General features: G+C 27.7%; 2 protein-coding genes across 2 annotated transcripts; both read right to left on the bottom strand.

The window, feature by feature from the left end:
- Positions 1-13,097: 13,097 nt before the first annotated feature.
- Positions 13,098-17,237, bottom strand: LOC113384561 (AP-2 complex subunit mu). The gene is made up of 9 exons (XM_026622297.1): positions 16,957-17,237; positions 15,976-16,165; positions 15,336-15,498; positions 15,160-15,275; positions 14,981-15,083; positions 14,538-14,814; positions 14,111-14,344; positions 13,868-14,006; positions 13,098-13,782 (listed from the first exon to the last, which is right to left on the bottom strand). Exons 2-9 carry the CDS (start codon positions 16,150-16,152, stop codon positions 13,675-13,677), a joined length of 1,317 nt encoding a protein of 438 aa, XP_026478082.1. The 5' UTR covers positions 16,153-16,165; positions 16,957-17,237; the 3' UTR covers positions 13,098-13,674.
- A 1,700-nt stretch (positions 17,238-18,937) lies between these two features.
- Positions 18,938-21,001, bottom strand: LOC113385306 (hsp70-binding protein 1). The gene is made up of 7 exons (XM_026623147.1): positions 20,736-21,001; positions 20,594-20,674; positions 20,087-20,264; positions 19,804-20,019; positions 19,564-19,725; positions 19,171-19,424; positions 18,938-19,008 (listed from the first exon to the last, which is right to left on the bottom strand). The coding sequence occupies exons 1-7, from the start codon at positions 20,793-20,795 to the stop codon at positions 18,955-18,957; spliced, it is 1,005 nt and encodes a 334-aa protein (XP_026478932.1). The 5' UTR covers positions 20,796-21,001; the 3' UTR covers positions 18,938-18,954.
- Positions 21,002-21,062: the final 61 nt, after the last annotated feature.

Here is a 21,062-nt window from a genome sequence, read left to right as displayed (position 1 = left end):
AAGTTGAAACTAGATTTTGTCATAATATTCGAAATAGCTAAAAATCAATAACGAAGAAAACTATTTATACAAATCACTACATCGGTATCGGTACAGAAATCTTTTCATTCCCAGTTACCTTAACAATATAAACAAAAATAGGAGTATCTATTTTCCAGCGATAACAATCAGTGTGCACGCCCCTCCAGTTTTACATTTACCATTCAAGGCACGAATTCCGATATAATCTTTTTTCTAAATTTCAATTTCCCATTTTGTATTCCCTGAACTATTACCGAGAAATGTCTATCGAAGACTATAGGTACAATGCAACTCACATTCTACGGTCTACGTTCTACGGTTCTACGGTCTACGGCGGCCTGGCGTCACATGGCGAAGAGGCGTCTGCTAAGAAAAACTTTTAAATCAAATAGAGAATAGGTAGGTAGTAAGGAGAAAACTAACAAAGTTGCACATTTGCAAAAGCTTCGCCAGAGCTAAAAGTTATGGCCGGTGCAATGCATGCGAAAACTGCGCAGCTAATAGAATACAATGGAATGATTTACAGTGCTTTTTCTTTATTCATTAAAATTGGCGTGTACTGGGAATTAGCACGTTTTCTTGCGATAAATAAGAAGATATACATCTTTGATCAGAAATAGTTTTTCGAAATACGCACGAAGGGGAATAAGATGCCTGATAGATGTGGACTACTAGAAACTGCTTTGCATGAGATAGAATATAGGGGAAATACGGACAAAATAGGATATATGGACAATAGTACATAGTGGTTTTATACAGAAATTAACTAGTTTTGATAACGTTTCCGCGACTGTATAACATTAAGAAATACATAATCACAATCCTGTCAGATGTTGAGTGTCATTGTCAAACATTTATCTCGCCTTTAAAACTTTATTTTAAGGGCGATTATGTGATGTTTTTGGAGGCGTCATTTATTGAACCCATCAATAGGTGGCATAACTCAACCAGATCATATCAATTATTAAACTAAGAAGATCTCAATGGAGTTCTTCTTAAACAACGCTCTCAAATATTGTCAATTTAGCTCATAGGAATCTTTATGTATTTCTGACTGAAAAATAAAACAGAATTTAAAAAATGTGTTATTATTAATTACTTTTATTGAAATCATTGAACATGCACCAGTACTAGTGATTTCTATCAATTTTATTGCAATTATGAGGATAGATTTTTTTTTGTTTATTTATTTTTGTTTATTTGCAGACAAAATGGCATACTTATACAACGGACAAAATAACATTTTCACAAGTACTACAGTTCCACATTACTTTATATGTAATTTTGTCCATATCATATCGACAAAGTGGGTTTTGTAATAGGTTGCACTTTTCTTCAATAACTATAATTTCATATTACCTGCTCAAGTAAAAGATTCTGTTACTGGTAGTCAACAGACCAAAGATAAATAAAAGAAACTGATATCACCGAATAAATAAATAAATATTATTAAAACGAACCGCCGTGCCATTTTATCCGTGCTTTGCCTAATAAATTTATAAGTAACTAGCAAACCGAGCGAACTCCGTTTCACAACCAGAAGGTTTCATTTTTTGTAACATTTTTTTGGTGATTAAAAGATGAAGAAAATAATTGCGTGCTGTTGAAATTGAATAAAAATTTGCACAATAAACGTGATTGATTTGATGGTGTTCAATTGAAATGTTAGGAAACGAATAACTTATTTTTTTTACATTTTTTGCACAATTTCACAGTGAACACAATGCCGATTTGTCACATGAAATTAACTGAGCAGAGAACAATGAGTAGCTGTCGAACAAATGAGTAACAGTCAAACAAAAAATTATAGTTTGTAGTATATGCTAAGTATCAGAGATGATGCTGTATGTAAAAAAAGAAAAAGTGTTTTCCGCTTTTTTGTTGAAATCTTTCTTCAAGTTTCCTTGCTATTAACCTCACGGAGTTCAAGACCTTTCCAACGAATGCAAAATCGTCGAAATCGGTTCGTGCGTTCTGGAGTTATATCGTCAGGTAGGAAAACCCGACTTATTTTTATATAATAGACTACATAATGGATAGAATCTCTACGTTGCATATACTCCTGCTCATTTGTGTTAAAAAAAACCAAAAGTACATATTGACTTGAATCAGGCTGAATCTGATTGTTTCACATCAGAGGAATCAAAAATTAATAACGTATAAATTTTACTAACAATAAAAATATATCAGTTTATTTCTTTAGAACACAAAAGAATTTATATAATCTCTAATAAGCTCAATCAACTATGATTTAAAACTATTTTGTTAACAATCATTTAAATCCTGTATTCTCGATCAGGTTAAATCTTGTAAGACGTAATTCTTTAGTTTGACCAATAATAATTTAAAAATATATCATATTCCCAGATTATAATCAATAATAAATGTACTATATGGATTTTCTTCGTCATAAATCAATAGTTTTTCGTATAAATTATGGTAAATATGAATTTTACACGTATAAATATAAAAATTTTAAGATTCGTATCATTCAATAAGTCTTAATTGGTAATAATAATATTACACAATATATTCTATCATAAATAACTTTATATCAATTTACCTGTTTATTATGATTTAGCATAAGTTAATTAAAATGATTTATGCCACAAATGCTATTATTATGATATTTGCGCTTCATTATTGATTAGTGTACACAAATACGGTAACGGTTAATGACCTAATTAGCGAGAACAATATTTGCAAATATTCAAACACGATTTATAAAATTAACTTTATATATTTTAATGGTCATTGTTTAATAATTAACGATAATTGTTCAAATTAGGAAATAAATATAATTTATTATAAAAACTAATTATTGTAATTGGTAATGATATATTACATATTGGTTTTGAACTTGAAGGATCGTTTCTTTTGTTTCTTTTGTTGATACCAACTCCAAGAAAGACAGTTTGATTAAAGCCTAATGTTGTATTCAAAAAGCTCATACCTTTCAAACTGAATAGGATAATTTTTTTTAAATTTTTTTAAAAATAGTTATGCAATCAATACTGTATATCAATGCCCAGTTTTGGATTGTCGTTGAGTTCTAGGATACAGGTATTTGTATCCTTATCCAAGAAAGACAAAAAAAACGTGTTCTCTCGATTATCCCTTATTCTCAATAGTTCGTTATAGAAAAGTTTCGAAATGTTATAAAACTAAGTGTGAGTGGTGTTTTGCCTTAAAACAAGTTGTATAAACTTCCCGATAAGTATAAATAATCGACCTAACCAGAAACTAATTAGCACAGTTCTCACCAGATATATTTCTAACAGTTTTTGGATGAAGGTAAATCCATCACAATCTTTCTAATATTTTTCAGGATGCCAAATTATTAATTTAGGTCAAAACCAATACCTTTCAGGAAATTGTTTGAATTGATTCAAAAGAACATCTCTATCACTTTTTGGTACGTAGGTATGAAAAAGCCGTATAAACATAAATCAAGATTTTGGATAACAAATTTAGTAACATAAATTCAGGCTGTAACAGAGCTATCAATCTCTATCCATCTATCAATATATCCGATCTCTATGTAGAAGCTACCGTTGCGATAGCTGCTAAATAACCTGAACTGTATTCGGCGCCCTCAATATCCAATAACCCTTCAACATTTCTCCAATATTATATCATATCATAGCTTCATTAAATTTAGAATAAGCAGGATAGATTATAATTTGTGGATAATTAATTAAAAATTATAAAATATAGTTGGAATGATTGCAAACCTAATATTGTCCTTGTATGAATCACTTATTGAAGTGATTCTCTTACAATATAATTTTTATCAGATTAATTTATATGTGTGTTTGAAAGTCAAATAGCTCATATTGAAAATAAAATTTAAAAAAAAGAAATTTATCCCATGCAGTTCGAAAGGTATGAGCTTTTTGAATACAACATTAGGCTTTGTCCAAAGTGTGACCATTTTTCGGATGATGGTAAAAATAATGACAAAATTTCCGCAAGTTATCTAGAATTTCGATTCCTCGCACTTCCTAATAAAAAAATAATGAATTGTAATAACGAGTTCAAACTTTTGTAATTGAATAAGTTAATATATGAAGTATGTAAATATCGAAGATATATGAAGAAAAAAACAGTATCAAGCAAAAATTTCGACATAATTAGAAGAAGACGCAATAGCATTAGTGAAAAAATAAAGAAGATGGATTCAGAAAAAAAAGAATTAGTAAAATTAAGATAATGTAAAACGAATTAATGAAAAAAGTATTTAAAAGATGTAAATAGAATTTAAAATGTTAAGTTAAAATTAATTAGAATTTGTATTGTTGATATGAAATTGCATAAAAAGATAAGTGAGAAAATAAATTAAAAAATAATATGTTATAGAATATTAAAATGAAATGTTGTAGGTGGCTAAATTTTTCATGTAAGCGAGGTCAATAAAATTAAAAAAAAAATTAGGAATATTTATTAAACTAAGAATTTAAAATTTTCAAAAGTGTTCGACTTTGAGAGCTAACATTTAAAATTTAAAAAACTACTAGTGTTTGCAAGAGCAACTGAAATAGTCCTCAATTCTAATCAAGAATCGAAAGTGGTACAATTATTGTTAGTTTCATACTAAAAAAATAGTAAAAATATAAAAACTTAAATATCCAATTTCAGCCTGACGTTGTGTTCTAGGACACCTTGTATATCTAATGATTATTAATAAAAAACGTTATAATTTTTCTCGTAATTAAAACACACATGATGCTTGGTGGGAGAGGTGGGGTTATTTTGAATATCACCACGTATCACCAAAGAGGAGGGAGGGGCCTAAAATCCTTAAAAAATCGATCACGTGATTAATGGGCACCCCCTTATTTCAATAAATAAAAATCAAGTTTTTTCATGAATATTTGTAAAATATATATTAATTTTGAAATTCTAATTTGATAAATTTTCTTATAGGGGGAGGCGTCCATTAATCACATGAGGTTTTTAGGGGGAGGCGGGGCTTGACAAAAAATCACAAAATATCACGTGGGAGTGGGAGAGGTATAGTAAGATATCACGTGCATTTATTTTTTAACTGATTTTTTTTTAAATTCAAACATTTTCAAAAAAATTCAAAAATTTTACAGTTTTATCACATAACAAAAAATACACGTGATATTTGGTGGGGGAGAGGGGATAATTTTGAATATCACCATGTATCACCAAGGAGGAGGAGGGTCCAAAAATCCTTAAAAACTCGCTCACGTGATTAATGGACGTCCCCTAGCATAGATAAGAAAATATAGAATAAATAAAGACTATAGTATTTGAACAGTCCTATAGTCACCAAAATTTGCATTGATGATACTCTCTACGAGCAAGAACAAGACTAAAAGTTTGTTTATAATAATAGTGCAAGATAATATTTTTGCAAAATACTACTATTATATCAATATCTGTTGAAACTCACTAAATTTGGGTATAAGGCATAGAAATTTGTTCTCTTTTGCTATAAAATGAAAACTGATATACAAAATAATTTCTGCTGTTATTTTTGATATTCATTCATAAATGTCTAAGAAAATTTTTAAATCATTGAACATATCAAAGGTTTTATTGTAGATTTTAATACTATATTGAAGTCCTTGTATAAAATAGACCTAAGTCTTGAAAATAATACTTTTAACATATATTTAAATAAAAAAACATATAATGTCAAAAAAAAACAATCGTTAATACATTGCTTCAATTTTTGTAAAAGAAAGTAGACTAATAAAAGTTAACTTTTTACAACAAAAAGCCAATATCATAAATTTTAAATATGTGCATTTTATAATTTTAGTTAATAATTGATTCATCTTATTTCTTCATGTTATTCGCAATTTATCACAATTATCGTTTCTAGATTAAACAATTTACGACCCTATTCTATTACTATAGATTGATTTTATTAGTTTGATGTCGAATACACGTTAGTTATATTTGATTGTGACATTACGCATGTTGATAGCTCATAAACTCTATTTTATTGCTAAAATTAATCTATTTCAGTAGATATTTGATGTTCTGGATGAAAGATTTTATGCGAACTCTCATATTTGACATATAGCAAACATATGACTATAATAACTAGTTCATTTTCAAATTAACTCTATTTGGCTTATGTATCGTCGAAAATATATGGAGATGCCTTATGCCTCTACTTTGCTTTTTGTCTTAACTAGAAAGAATATATAAAAAATTTACACAAATATTTGAAAAAAAATGTTACATTACAATAAATTAATATTCAAAATCTCTATAATGATCAGAAGATTTTGTATTCTGAAAGTAATGTTTTCTCTACAGTTTTACTTATTGTCTATTTCAGGACAGGTGTAAAAATTACTAGATAACAATAATAACAAAGATTTCTCAAACGATACTGGAAAAAGCTATTTTTTTTCTATTTAAGGCAACAAGTTATAATAATGCAAAATAAATGTATCTATGCCAAAGAAGTATTTTATCTAGATTTTCATATTTAATCCCAGTGATCCATTTCGATTCGCCCTGAATATTATTTTATTGTACATTTTAACTATTAATATTATGTGACACATCACAGTTATAAATACCCATTATGATATAATTAAATCATATCGATTAGTAATATGCAACAAAACTGATAGATTTCAATCAAAATATGTAAATTCACCATAATGAGTATACTGATGTTAAATGTTTCTGGCATGGGTTATTAATTATTCAAATTACACCAATTTGGTGAATGATTCCGATAAAACATGTTGAAGAAATAATAATAAATATCAAAAACATTTTCTTTGAGTTTTATATAGTGATTCTGGAGGTTCTATATAGCATCGGCCCTTAAGTCGGTTTGCTTAAAATTGTTATATAATAATTTCTATTATTTAGTACGTTAAGTAGTGGAATTACAGCAGTGAAATATTATCACTACTGCAGTAAATATATTATTGTCAATACAAAATGCTATATTAATGCACTTCATGTTAAAGATTTGGACATACGGTGTACTACTGTAAGGATCTGCTTCGAAATCCAACGTGATAGAAATTCAAAGATGCCAAAATAATTTTTTAAAAAAAAATCTAATGCTCAAAAATATGTACCGTATTGAATTAATACATAAAGACGCCGATATAAACACAAATACGAACGTATTCAGACAATTACAAAAACGATCTCAAGGATCATCCTAAACCACTTTCCAGAGGACTACGCCACAACCACGGCAATTATAAAAAAGAAATCCATGTTTCAAAAATATGTCAATTATTAAAATTTCTATATAATGAAAAAATGATATATTAATTGATATATATATATATATATATATATATATATATATATATATATATATATATTAGATGGATAGATCCATTATTGGCGTGTCGCCGCAACATCGGTAAGGCCATTAGGGCGGCTATCTGCGCTACTATATTCTAAGTTTAGGCGCAGAGTACGTGCAGAGCAAGAATTATTTGCCATTTCTATGCAAACCGAAACAATTACAAGTGCTAGAAATAATAAAAATTGATTTTTGCAAACTCACTACTGACTCACTCAGACAAAATGTCGTGCGAAGGTAGTTCGAAGAAGGTTTTTGGCTAATTATTCAATACCATCCTAGATATAATAGATTGAATTTAAAATTATTTTGTCAAACATTGACCTGAATCAGAGGTCCCGGCCTAGACAATATTAGAATATGATGTATTCATATTGTCCCTTTCTAATATTGTATTCATTCTAATATTGGGTCCCGGGTTCGATTCCACTTTAAGGAGCCTGATGTCAAGCAGTAGTGACATCTATTTTCACTTGGAAATATAAATAGCAATATGTTGCCAAGTGAAAATAGCCCTCATCCGGCATTGCTGCATCAATAAAATATTCGCCCTATTGCAGAAATTGTGATAATAAAACTTATCACACAGAGACAAGACAATTGTTTGGTTTGCCATCTGTCAGACTGACATAGTATTAAGTCAAATTAGCCCAATAGCTTCTAGGATTCTTAAGTTTTGATTGCTGTTCAAAACAATTAGAAAATAGTCAAAGATGTCTGCCAATTGAAGTATAATTACCCAAATAGGCGCGATATTGTTTTCATTTTATTTCTTTTCCTGTTTAAAATTTTGTTTCTAATTGTCAGTTTAATTCGATACAGGCTTATACTTAATTAGTAATTGACTTGCTCCTGAGTAAAAACGTGGGTTTGCAACTGATTCCGGGTATGATGGGTATGATGCCCATCTCACCCAGCTTGATATCAAGTGATATAAAATTTTCACAATCTTAAATTTTCAATATGATTTCAAGGAAAAAAGGAAATGGTCGACCACTGAGTTGCTTTTAAGAGATACTAAGTTAAGAATGTACATAAACCTTATAAACCTTATAGTTGCTATTCAAAAAACAGTATAGTTGAATATATATATTAAATATATTAAATATATATATATATATATATGCGTGTGTGTATTTGTATGTTATACTATTATTTGGAAATAATATTCAAATACTAAAACAATATTTTGATATATTAATATAACATGTATATAAGTTAGGAAATAGTATTTACAAAACATATTACATTGTTCATTGTTCGATTTTGTGTAAATATAAAACATTAGATAACATTACGTGTGCAATCTTTCGGTTACCTAAATAAAATATAGAAATATGTATGTATTTTAATATCAATATTAACCCAAAAGAATTTAATGGCATAATGATTTTCCATGAATTTTCAAACATGTTTGGCATATTCTGATAATTCTAAAATATTTGGAATGCGGTGAATCATTTCAATTATTAATTACAAATGAGCTATGTTAAAATTCTAAATATATAATTCACAATGACTCAAATATAGCATTTATAAAAGATGTTATCATATCTTTCAACTACCATCGAAACTTGATCATCACATGAAATTGGCAACAATCATGCAAACTTTTGAACAGATTATAAGCAACGATGCGATCTATTCAAAACATTGTATTCTTGAATCATTTTTAAAGAATCTATCATTATTTAAATAGATATATGTATTAGAATAAGTATAACATGAAATTGGTTATTATATTTATTTTTCGAAAATGATAAAACTAACTAGTGGGGCATGGCATTGTGCCTTAAGGTAAATTGTTGAAAATTCCTTTACCGAAAATTAAAAGTTTTAAAATTTTTTGAAAACTGAAACATTAGATTTTTGAGAATTCTGAAATTATTGATAAAATTACCTTTTTTTAAATTTCAAACATTTTTTTTATATTTTGAAGGTTTTAACTTTTTAGCTGCATAGAAATGAAATATTGAGCGCGTAAGCGCCGCGTCGCAGTCTAACAGACGGAACCCATTAAATTGCAAAATTTGTACCCATCATTAAAATCTTTATAAAATATCTAATAATTTGATGTGCATGTGTCTAATGATCATTTTTGTCTATCAAATGACTTAACTTTTTTTATAGGATGTCCACAACCACTAGACCTGCCTTGCCAACAATTTGCGTTCATAAAATATTTTTTTAATTATTCAAATCGGACGCTCCGCTATCTCAAAAACTGAATTACCATTTTTGGCACTTTTTGCCTTTGCCAAAAACTAATCAGCACGTCTCCCCATTAATACGACTCGAATGCTATTTGAATTACTCAAATCGGTTGATCCGTGTTCCCGAAATCGTCGACGAAAATATGTATCCGCACACACATACACACACGCACACACACATACACACATACACATACACACACACACATACGTTCATTTTTTCTAAGGGGTGCCAAAATATTCAGAAACCTTTGAAACGTAAAGATATATAAAAATTTTCATTTTCGATTTTTTTGCGATTACTATAACTTGCCTTACGGGAAGTTAAAAAACATTTTACTTGTATTAACAAGATGAAGAATTGATTGATTGAAGGCAGGTTTAGCGGTTTTGGAGATCTAATAAAAAAAGTAAAAAAAAATGCCATTTGGCGGTCAAAAATGATCATTAGACATATGTACATCAAATTATCAGATATTTTATAGAGATTTTAACAATAAGTATAAATTGTGTTTACATTCCTATGGTTTCCGTACCAATGTTTATCCGGTAGACGGCGACGCGGTGCTTACGCGCTTTGACGTTTTGTCTCTATGCAGTCAAAGCAGTACGATTGCTTTGAAAAAAAGTTCAACATTTCCAAAATATGTCAAAATAAAGAAAACATTTTTTTCAATTTTTTTTTTTCAAAACAAAGTAATTTTTTGTCGAATTTATAGTTCAAAAATGTTAATCGTTTTTAAAAAATTAATAATTTTTGGTACGGGAAGTTCCAGCAATTTGCCTTAAGGCACGATGCCATGCGCCCCACTAGTTTTTGTTGCGATTACTATAACTTATTCTACGGGATGTTAATTATTGAATAATGCTGACGATTAGTGAATAAACATTGGTTTACAAAAAGTTACCATCAGTAACACTAACTATACAAGAAAAAACTTACTGTAAAAACTTTTTGTTTTATAAAAAAATTTGGTAAAGAAATAAGGTCTTTAATATAGTATATAAAACTTGTTTGCTTGACAAAATATTTGAATTATAAATAGTAAATATGATTAGTTTTTTTCGCTCGTCACCTCGTGCATGTGCTATAGAAGAATGCCCGTGTATATTTAATTAGCGAGTGTTTTGTAAGATTAATATTCTAGGCGCGTGGATCGAAATTCTAAATATAATTATCAAACATAAATAAACATCTTACCTTTTCAAAGTCACTCCGCCGCTACACCCCTGTCAGCCGGGAATCCGCGATTTGACGTTGAGTGCTCGGAGCAGAAATTACTAAATCAACTTTATTTACGGTCACAATCACGATTAAATACACCAATATCACATCATTAACAATGTCCCGAATGTAATGTCCGATTTGACGTTAACTTTGATCATATAATCATTGATGAATCGTGGTTAAAAGTTAGTTTGTTTTGCGAAATAATTTGACGAGCGTTCTTGTGGAGTCCATGACAGCGCTCGTTTCTTGCTGCCGCCTGCGCATGCCCTGAACACGTGTGGCGACCTGCTTTGTTTAGTTTTCGACGGTCGACACAAAACAATTATATACCATGTACATACATAACATACTATACGATTAATAATTTGATAACTTCAATATTAAATAATAATTTATAAACGAACCAGTTTTACACTATCAGTTACAGTTGTACATTAACAGTAACGGAACAATGATCCTATAACAATATATATATATATATTATATATATATATATATATATATATATATATATATATATATATATATATATATTAAAATTAATAGATTTATCGCAAAATACCAACAACTTTTATTAATTTTAAGCAATAAGTATATTTTTATTTGGAATATTTTATTTGATTTTATTTATTTCATTCATAACTTTCAGTGAATAAATAACAAAAAGACTTAATTGCTCTTACTTACTGCCATTATACATGTTTATCTATGCTTACTGCACAAAAATAAAACCTGTATTAAATTTTTGAGAAAAATTTATATCATTTATATATATTTTAAAATTAGAATTAGAATTAGATGAGGTTTGTAAATGATTGTTTACTTAATATATAGTTAACTTTAAAAAATGTAAAGATTTCAATTTTAAATTTCTAAAACTTATATGAGTGTAATACATATTAATAATAGTAGTAAACTTTTTGTACAAAATCCAAATAAAAATAATAATTTTGTAAGTAAGTATGAATTACATTAAATTGTGTATGTATAAAGTTTACATATATGCATGTAAATGTAACACATATGTTATGGCATATTTGTATCACCTATATGAGTTATAGAAATTTTAAATTTAAATCTGCCCTATTTCATCAAACCTGCTTAGTTTTATATTAGCAACCTCAGTAATTATATATAAAACTAATATTTCAAACGTATTAAAAGATATAAAATTCACTTAAACATTTATAGCTACAAATGAATTCATATCTATCACGGAATTTAAATCGGTAAAATAAATAAATATTAAATATCTAATAATAAGACAACCTACCTATATATTTTAATAGGAATGGCTGCACTACCGGTTTTATGCAAAGTTTACGTTTCAAGCATGTATAATTTAAATACAAAATATTTTTTATAGAACATTTAAAAATCTATTAGATTATATTCTTCATAAAATAATTAGTTTTTCTAACAATAATTCAGCAAATTACTAGGTGTATCAATGTACTACTCGTACCACTATTTCCATTACAAGTAGTATTGCTCCAACTAATAAGCAATAATTTTAGTATAAAAAAATCCTTTCATTTCCATTATTTTTTAAAAATAATTTTATTATTATTGTAATTATTTGAATTGATATTTTTTTAAATTGTTATGTATTGATTTTTTAATTCTGAGTTAAATGTTACGTTCACTGCATGCATTGCTATTTCTTTGGCTTATAACATATAATAGGAACAGTATCTCAATAAGTATAGATGTTATTTGAATTGAATTTCAATAACATGATCTATTACTGTTAATAAATTAGTATTTGAGTAAACTTTCAGTTAAATAAAAATTATACCAAACTTAATAATAAAAATGCTGAAGCTTTCGAGAAATTATATTAAGAAATTTTTGACTAACGATATGTATTTTTATATTCGTACAGATTCAAATTTTTATACTATACTCATATATTAATTCTAAAAATAAAGAAAATGAAAAATTAAATAAATTGAATGAAATGAAAAAAAAATGTCAATAAAAAACGAAGTACAACAAAAATTAAGTTTATTATTTTACATCATTTTACTTATATCATAGATTCAAACAAGAATCTCATTTGGAATGATAGTAGAAGAGCATTTTTCTTAAACTAATTCAATGCTTGTTAGGTACTATTCAGAGTTTATACATATACATTATATATGAAGCTAGGATTTCAAGCAATTTGCAAGCAAAATTTCTACTAACAATAACATTCTAGAATTCACATTTAAAATATACATAATATCTAATCAAATGTATTTATAGTAAATGAATATACCAAATACTTTCAGCTATGAAATAATAATGATATGAATTTCTTGCGTATTTAATTAATGGGCTACAGGACAACAAATAAATTTATGAAAATTATTTAACTGGTAATAAAGTGATAGTCAACTTCAAATTTTTGTGCAGGAACAACTATGTTCCTAGGTATACATTCTGGCAAACATATCTTTTGGTCATTTCAAATAAAAAAAGATAGACAAAGCCTTTGAATATTTATCAACAGTTCATTAAATTATATTTTTAATAATGCACCTATGAACAAATTTAAATTTTTTAACAATTATATATTATTAGTTTTTTGAAGTATCTACATACTTTATACAATATTATATTACTGTGAGATTTCTTAATATCCAATACAAATAAGACTCCATACTTATAACAATACTTCTCCATACAAGAATTCAAAGTATAATAGATTCTTAAAAATTAAAAACATTAACATTTTAATAATTTGCCAAATTTATATCAAACAGATTGTTTTGAAGGTTGATATATTCATAAATCAATATGAAGATCATGTTTGATGATTGGCAATTTTTAGTACAGTTCTAGTTCTGGGTTTAATCTTGGACATTGCATTTGTCATAAATCGATGCGAACCTCATATTTTAACAACGAGTTTCATACAAACCACTTCGGCCAATATATCTAACCCATTTTATGACATCATGATCTGAGTAATTCAGTTTTGGTTCGAACACTTTTAAATACCGTACCTATTTGAAATGAGATCGAGTTTATTAATAAAAATATTAATAATAAAATAATTCAATATCCCAAAAACGTAAATATTAAACATACTTTAAAACCAGATGGAGCAAATGGAACTTCAAAGTTCATTGAAATTGGAGGGCGCGTCCATTTCTTTTTGGTATCGGTTTCTAATAACTCAATTTCAGCAGACAATTGAGTTTCCTTCATACCAGCCATTCGTTTTATTCTGAACAATTAAAAAATTTGTAAATAAATTTAATAAAATAAAAAAATAAATCAAATCTTTAACCAATAATTCAAATAGTATTTTAGTAATAATTTAAAACTTACTTCCATACAATAGCATTTTCAGATGCCTTGTATTTGGCTTTGCCTTTTAAGCAAATCAACTGCACACCAGATGTATTCAATGGTGTAGGAATTTTTACTTCAATTTTTTGTCCTAGAAGTGATGGTTTAAAATTGCTTTTCAAAACCACTTTCACTTCCATTTTAGTGCGACCAACTTCTCGGACTAAGGGAATAACTCGGAATGGCAGTGATATATCTTTAGTAGTCCGATAGCTAATATAGAAAAAAAATAATAATTCAATAACTAATGTAATTAAAGACAATAAAATAAAAATCATTGATAAACTTTAAATTATGAAGTTATACAGCAATAAATAGGGTAAAATGTAAAGATTTGGGATAAATATCTATTTACTAAAGATCAGAAATGGCATTAAAGCATTTACAAAAAGTTTTTTCTACTTACCGCATTAGTTCAAATTCTCCATCAGGTGGAATGAAGCTAATTGAATGTTCAGTTTCAAATTTAGATAGCTTGACACACTGATGAAATTGACAGTCATCTATGACAACAACTGGTTTACCAGACCGTGCAGGATCTGAGTCATTGTTTCCGGACAAACCACCTTTTCCCTTGGCTTCCATTACAATTTTATCATTGATTCCAAATTTACATTCTGGCATGCCAGACAAGTAGGATTTCATAACAACTTTTCCGGCTACATGAGCAGAGAGGACCTGACCTGAATTAAAAAAAAAATAGAATTAATAATTGATATAAAAAAAATGTATGAATAATAATAATAAAATGCTAATATAATATTTTCTTATAAATAAATGGAACATTGTAAGATTTAAAAATAAGTTTAAATTATTGCCTTTAATCAAAAAAGCAAAACAGATTCTAACCTTGAGGGCTCATTAATAGATTAACATACTCCAAGACATCTAAGAATAATTCATTTCTACGATATTTAATTCCTTCTCTACGCCATCCAATTTGACCAGTTACCTGCAAATAATAAATGGAAAATGACAGATTATCATATTCATTATAATCTTTTCATATACAAAAACATTGCATATACCTGAGATGTTATTTGTGCATGCTCCTCTTTAGAAGCAGATTTAATACCTTGTTGAGTAATGAAAGTTTTTAAAACTCCAGTATCTGAGTTTTGTGGATAACCAAAGTCAAGTATTTCTAAAAACAAGGCATGTTAAACTCATATGTAATGAAATAATCAAGATATCATGCTCATACCATCTAAAAGTTCATAAATCAAAACAAAATTATTCTTGATATTTTCTTCAGAGATTTTGCCGAAGTAACTTTGCATTACTTCAATGATCTTCAATAAAAACTCGAAAACCATAGCAGCGTTTACATTTTGTTTAGTAACTGCAGCAAGCCATATATTTGCACGCTACAGATAATTAGAAAATGATAAAAATTAGTTTTTACACATAAATATAAATGTAAATATATATAAACATAATATTCCTTAAATAGGTTATTTGTATTGCTTTTATTGCAGATATTTTATAATAACAATGAGATATGTAAATGTAAGTTTTATATATAAAATAGGAAGTCAAATATGTATATTTGAACTTCAATATGGAAAACCTCAAATTTATCCTTTAATCATTGATATCCATTTAAAAAATGGATAACTGGATCCATTTACAAATTGATAATTGAATATTAAAATATAACTGTATTATATTAGAAAATACATCTATATTATGAATAGGTTGCAATAAAAATGAACACAAAAAACTTTGGAATATTAACTTGTTTAGATTAAAAGAAAAATTACTAATGAATAATGTAAAGACACCAGATTAAACATTCTCATTAAATGTACCAATTAACTGAACAATTGTTATACTTTACACACCTTAATGTGAAAAAAAGAAGTTCTCGCAATATTTGTAACTGGAGATCGAACTTGTTGGCGAGCATGGATCACATTGACCCTAAAAGCATCCACTGCATTTCTGCCAATATCATCTCGATATACTCGAGATATCAACACCTCCCCCTTGTGATTATACACAAACAAACCTCCAATCATTTTGGATGATTGGCTGAAAGAAAGAACTAGATTATCTACATAATTAACTATTGTAAAATAAAATTGGAAACACATTAAGAGTTTAATATAAATAGAAGGAGAGCAAACATAGATAAATATTTTTGCATAAGTTTAGTGTAAGTTTCGTTTCTAGAACATCATAATTTGACTGTTTAATTAATTGGATATTGTTCTATGTTAATCGCTGTTTATTCCACTAGAATTAGATAATTGAAGTACTGCTTTATCTATCAAACTCACAAATCTAGCAAAAAATTAATGAAGGTTCAATAAAACCATTCCAACAATTATAATTCCCTAATGAATATCTCTCGATCATATCTGTATATGATCATATACATCATATAGACCAATTTAGTAGTAAATTACATTTAATACATAGAGATAAGCCCTATATGTGAAGTTCAATTCTACTGTATATCCTTTCATTATATTTATATCCCTAAAGATTTAAAGTTTTGGAATTAGTTTTGTGGCACACTGCAATATATTCAATGTAAAAAAAATGAATTAAAAAGTCTCCATAAGATGTAGAAGTTTGAAACATCTACCTCAGACGTCAAAGCACAAATCAATATCGCACATTATTATCAAATTCAATACAAAGTATGAAAAACACATAAATGATGAAATAGGCGTATAAAGCAAGTTCATACAAGAGCAGACAAAAAGATTAAAAGCGAAACTGCGATAAACGTCCAACGCTATCAACTGTCATTGATACGTAGCGCAATATATTTAAAATAGAACAATTAATATAAGTTTAAAATTTTCAATACATACATCTCCAACTAGCAAATCAATCCTCGCCCTGGAAATTTGATGTTACTTGAAATGCATCATTAAACGAACTGCACTAAATACTGAGCTTGAATAAATAAAATCAGCCAAGTATTTTACGTCCGTCAACTTCAACTATGAGACACCCACAAAAGTAATCCAATATGGCGGTATGAATTAATCCATCTTATCGGCTTCCGGAGAATATTAATAAAATATTCAATCAACTTGTGCAACACAAAAGAATTAAACAATATATAAGCATAGAAATTTACTTTTTGTTGGAAAATATAATTTGTAATTGATTAATAATAAATATAATGTTCAAAGAAAAATTATATCAAACGCTAGCAAAGCAATAGGTGTCGACACTAGTTTCTAATTGGAATCGAATACAATTCTTGATTGATTCTAATAAGGATAACTAACGTACTCGTATAACCGTTTTGATTTATCACATTAACTTGCCAATTGCGTTTGTTTTTATTTTAAAGTATAGCTCAGGGGTCGGCAAGCTATTAACTGTGGTGTGCCGAGCCACTCTACCAATATGATTCAGGGTGCCGCCTGAAATATATAACCAGATTCTGGGGGAGAAGAATTATAACCAAATTTATCTTTAAACATTTTTATTAACTAGTGCGGTGCATTGCATCGTGCCTTAATTCAAATTGCTAGAACTTCCCATACTGAAATTAAAAATCTTGGTACTGAACCCAAAAAAAATTACACAAAATATGTACACAGTATTAAAATCTCTATAAAATATCTGATAATTTGATGTACATAAGTCCAATGGGTGTAAAATTACTACAATGTTTGTAAACAATACTACAATGGGTGTAAAATTACTATAATGTTTGTAAACGAAACAACAATGGGTGTAAAATTACTACAATGTTTGTAAACAACACTACAATGGGTGTAAAATTACTACAATGTTTGTAAACAATACTACAATGGGTGTAAAATTACTACAATGTTTGTAAACAATACTACAATGGGTGTAAAATTACTACAATGTTTGTAAACAATACTACAATGGGTGTAAAATTACTACAATGTTTGTAAAAATACTACAATGGGTGTTAAATTACTACAATGTTTGTAAAAATACTACAATGGGTGTGAAATTACTACAATGTTTGTAAACAATACTACAATGGGTGTAAAATTACTACAATGTTTGTAAAAATACTACAATGGTTGTAAAATTACTACAATGTTTGTAAAAATACTACAATGGGTGTGAAATTACTACAATGTTTGTAAACAATACTACAATGGGTGTAAAATTACTACAATGTTTGTAAAAATACTACAATGGGTGTAAAATTACTACAATGTTTGTAAAAATACTACAATGGGTGTAAAATTACTACAATGTTTGTAAACAATACTACAATGGGTGTAAAAATACTACAATGTTTGTAAAAATACTACAATGGGTGTAAAATTACTACAATGTTTGTAAACAATACTACAATGGGTGTAAAATTACTACAATGTTTGTAAAAATACTACAATGGGTGTGAAATTACTACCATGTTTGTAAACAATACTACAATGGGTGTAAAATTACTACAATTATATTTCAACAGTTTTTCTTATTTAAAAATCACTTCGTCTCGATATATTTGCGATCATAGATAAGTAAACATAATATACATTTGTTCGGAAATAACTCCCCATGTTTGCGATTGCCCTGATTATTTTGTAGAGTGCCATGCAGAACGCCGTCGCGTGCCAAGCCTGGCACGCGTGCCGTAGGTTGCCGATGTCTGGTATAAATTATGTGTAATTATGTAAAATTAATAAAACTATATATTGTAAGATTGAAATTGGTAACATCCAAATGTATTTGAACTGAAAATATTTCATTTTGAATTAAATGAATATAGAATAATAATATGAGCATGGTTATTCAGGATTAATACAATTTGTATTATTAACATAATTGTTTTATTTAAATAAAATTATAAATCTCAATCTTATTTCTTGTTATTCTTGTTTAAATATTAAATTCCGCAGTTTCTTTGAGTAGTCATTCACCTCCTGCAAAAAATTACAAAACATTTGTTAGTATTGCAAAACCATATTCTTATAGATAATATGTTAAATTTTGCAGCTATTCAAATTGTTTTAATTCGTTAGAATTGATAGAATCATAAATTTTCACACAAAATTCATTAATTACTTGATATATTATATTGTTACCTGCAATTCTGCTTTATTTTCACTGTCTTTTATGAATTTATCTAATGTTTCCTTTAAATCCAAATCTGGACATTTAGCTCTTGATAAAACTTCATCGCTTATTGAATCCATGGTTAATAAATCCTTTGAAGACTCTTCTGCCTCCATAGAACAAATAATTGATAAAAGTGCTGACATAATGTGTTCACGACTATCACTTGAAGTTTTTAAGGCTAAACTTAACTGTTCCACAGCATTTAATTGAACCAGTTCACCTATATAAATGTAATCATTTTTTTAATTCAATAAATAAAATGAATTATGATAATCCTTGAAATTATTTTAGTCTGTTTTTAATGAGTACTTGTAAAAAACTAGAATAATATTAAATTTTTTGTTAAACAAGATATTTACCTCTGACTCTATTGTCTTGGAGGCAAAGGGCTCTGAGCAAAAAGGCACCTTTAGTTTGTAGCTTATCAGTTGAAGATTTTGATCCAATAGCTTCAATGATACTTTTAAATCCCTCATTGTCCAACAAATATTGCAATGCTGGATCATAATTTCTTACCATGCCTGTAAATAATACACTTATCTCAAAATAAAATTTTTTAACATGTGTTCAAAGACATATACGCCATGGTAGAAACTCACAAGAGATTGCATACATAGCTTTTACAGCAACCACATTCTCATCAGAAAGCAGTTTGAAAAGGTCTCGTAAAAGATTACATTTTAATAAATTTTCTTGGCAGTAAGGATTATTCTGTGCTAAATCTGCTATAAGCTCACATCCGTGTGAACGAACTGAAGGCCAAGGAGATGTTAAGCATATAGGTAATATTGAGAATCCACCAATTTTAAAAAAATCTGAAATGTATTTAATAAATTTAGATTTTACCTTCAAATAAAATTAAATATTAATTAAGATACATACCATTTGCAGTGTCTATATTATCAACGTAGTCCTGTATTGTTTCTAAAGCAGTAATACATTCATTTTCATTTTGGTCTGCACTATCCTTGTTATTATGAAGTGTAGAAATACATTTTTGAAGCACTTCAATTATATCAATTGTAAGACTTTTCAATGTCTTTTCCAAGAATGCTCGTCTCTAAATATTATTTAGAAATAATTTAATGTTACAATAACCACTTGAATCACTACCTAAATAATATTATATAAAAATTTAGAACAAAAAGCTAATTAATATATTATGGTAAATTTAGGCTTATTATCAAATAATGAATTTGCGGACAATGACTGATATATTAGTTTGTTACTAAATGACATGCATTATTATTAAAGAAATTAAAATAATGTACTGCATTTAAAGAAGTAATGATCACCTATAACATCAGTTTATAATGTTATTAATTTGATAAAATAATAAATTTAATGTATCTCAATTTGTTTATTGCTAAACGGAATGCATAATTATACCTCAGCATCCATAGGTTGAAAGTTATTATTACATGTCGTATCTTCGCCACTTCCTGCTTCAATAGCAAATTTCATCAAACCCTAAAAAATAGCAAATGTAAAACAAAATTTTCTTTAAGATATAAAAAATTAATAAACTTACTTGCAAACTTTGTGGCTGTCTAGGTTGATTTTGCAATTTTTCATTTTCATTTGTAGCCATTTTTGTTTTTAAGTAATTAATTTATATACTATACAAATGAAACTCTTCAAAATTATGATCATCAATTTATAGGAAGCAATGGAAGAACTTTGTAGAAGTTCCAGAACAATCTGAAAGTTCCAGCCTAACCTTTTTCCAACAAGGGCGATAATTAGAGTAATGTCAAGAGGTTGCTAAAATATTAATCAGTTTTTAGATTTTTATATTGCAACTTTGAAACTTAAAATTAATTATTGTCATTATTATTTATAACAAATATTTAATTTT

This window comes from Ctenocephalides felis, unplaced genomic scaffold, assembly GCF_003426905.1.
Source record: "Ctenocephalides felis isolate EL2017-DRISC unplaced genomic scaffold, ASM342690v1 CF-g0.4_SCAFFOLD_03571, whole genome shotgun sequence".
Taxonomy (NCBI): Eukaryota; Metazoa; Arthropoda; class Insecta; order Siphonaptera; family Pulicidae; genus Ctenocephalides; species Ctenocephalides felis.
The sequence above is the reverse complement of the archived record's forward strand: the minus strand, read 5'-3'. Positions and strand labels throughout refer to the sequence as shown.

Bases quoted from the DNA above. Each gene is read 5' to 3' on its own strand.
- LOC113385306 (XM_026623147.1), bottom strand. From the start codon at position 20,795: ATGGCTACAAATGAAAATGAAAAATTGCAAAATCAACCTAGACAGCCA. The intron at 20,265-20,593 runs GTATAATTATGC...AATAATATTTAG, and splicing joins TTCAACCTATGGATGCTGAG to AGACGAGCATTCTTGGAAAA. The intron at 20,020-20,086 runs GTATGTATCTTA...AATACATTTCAG, and splicing joins TAATATAGACACTGCAAATG to ATTTTTTTAAAATTGGTGGA.
- LOC113384561 (XM_026622297.1), bottom strand. From the start codon at position 16,152: ATGATTGGAGGTTTGTTTGTGTATAATCACAAGGGGGAGGTGTTGATA. The intron at 15,499-15,975 runs GTGTGTAAAGTA...AATTATCTGTAG, and splicing joins CTTCTTTTTTTCACATTAAG to CGTGCAAATATATGGCTTGC. The intron at 14,345-14,537 runs GTAAGTAGAAAA...TTTCTATATTAG, and splicing joins GGAGAATTTGAACTAATGCG to CTATCGGACTACTAAAGATA.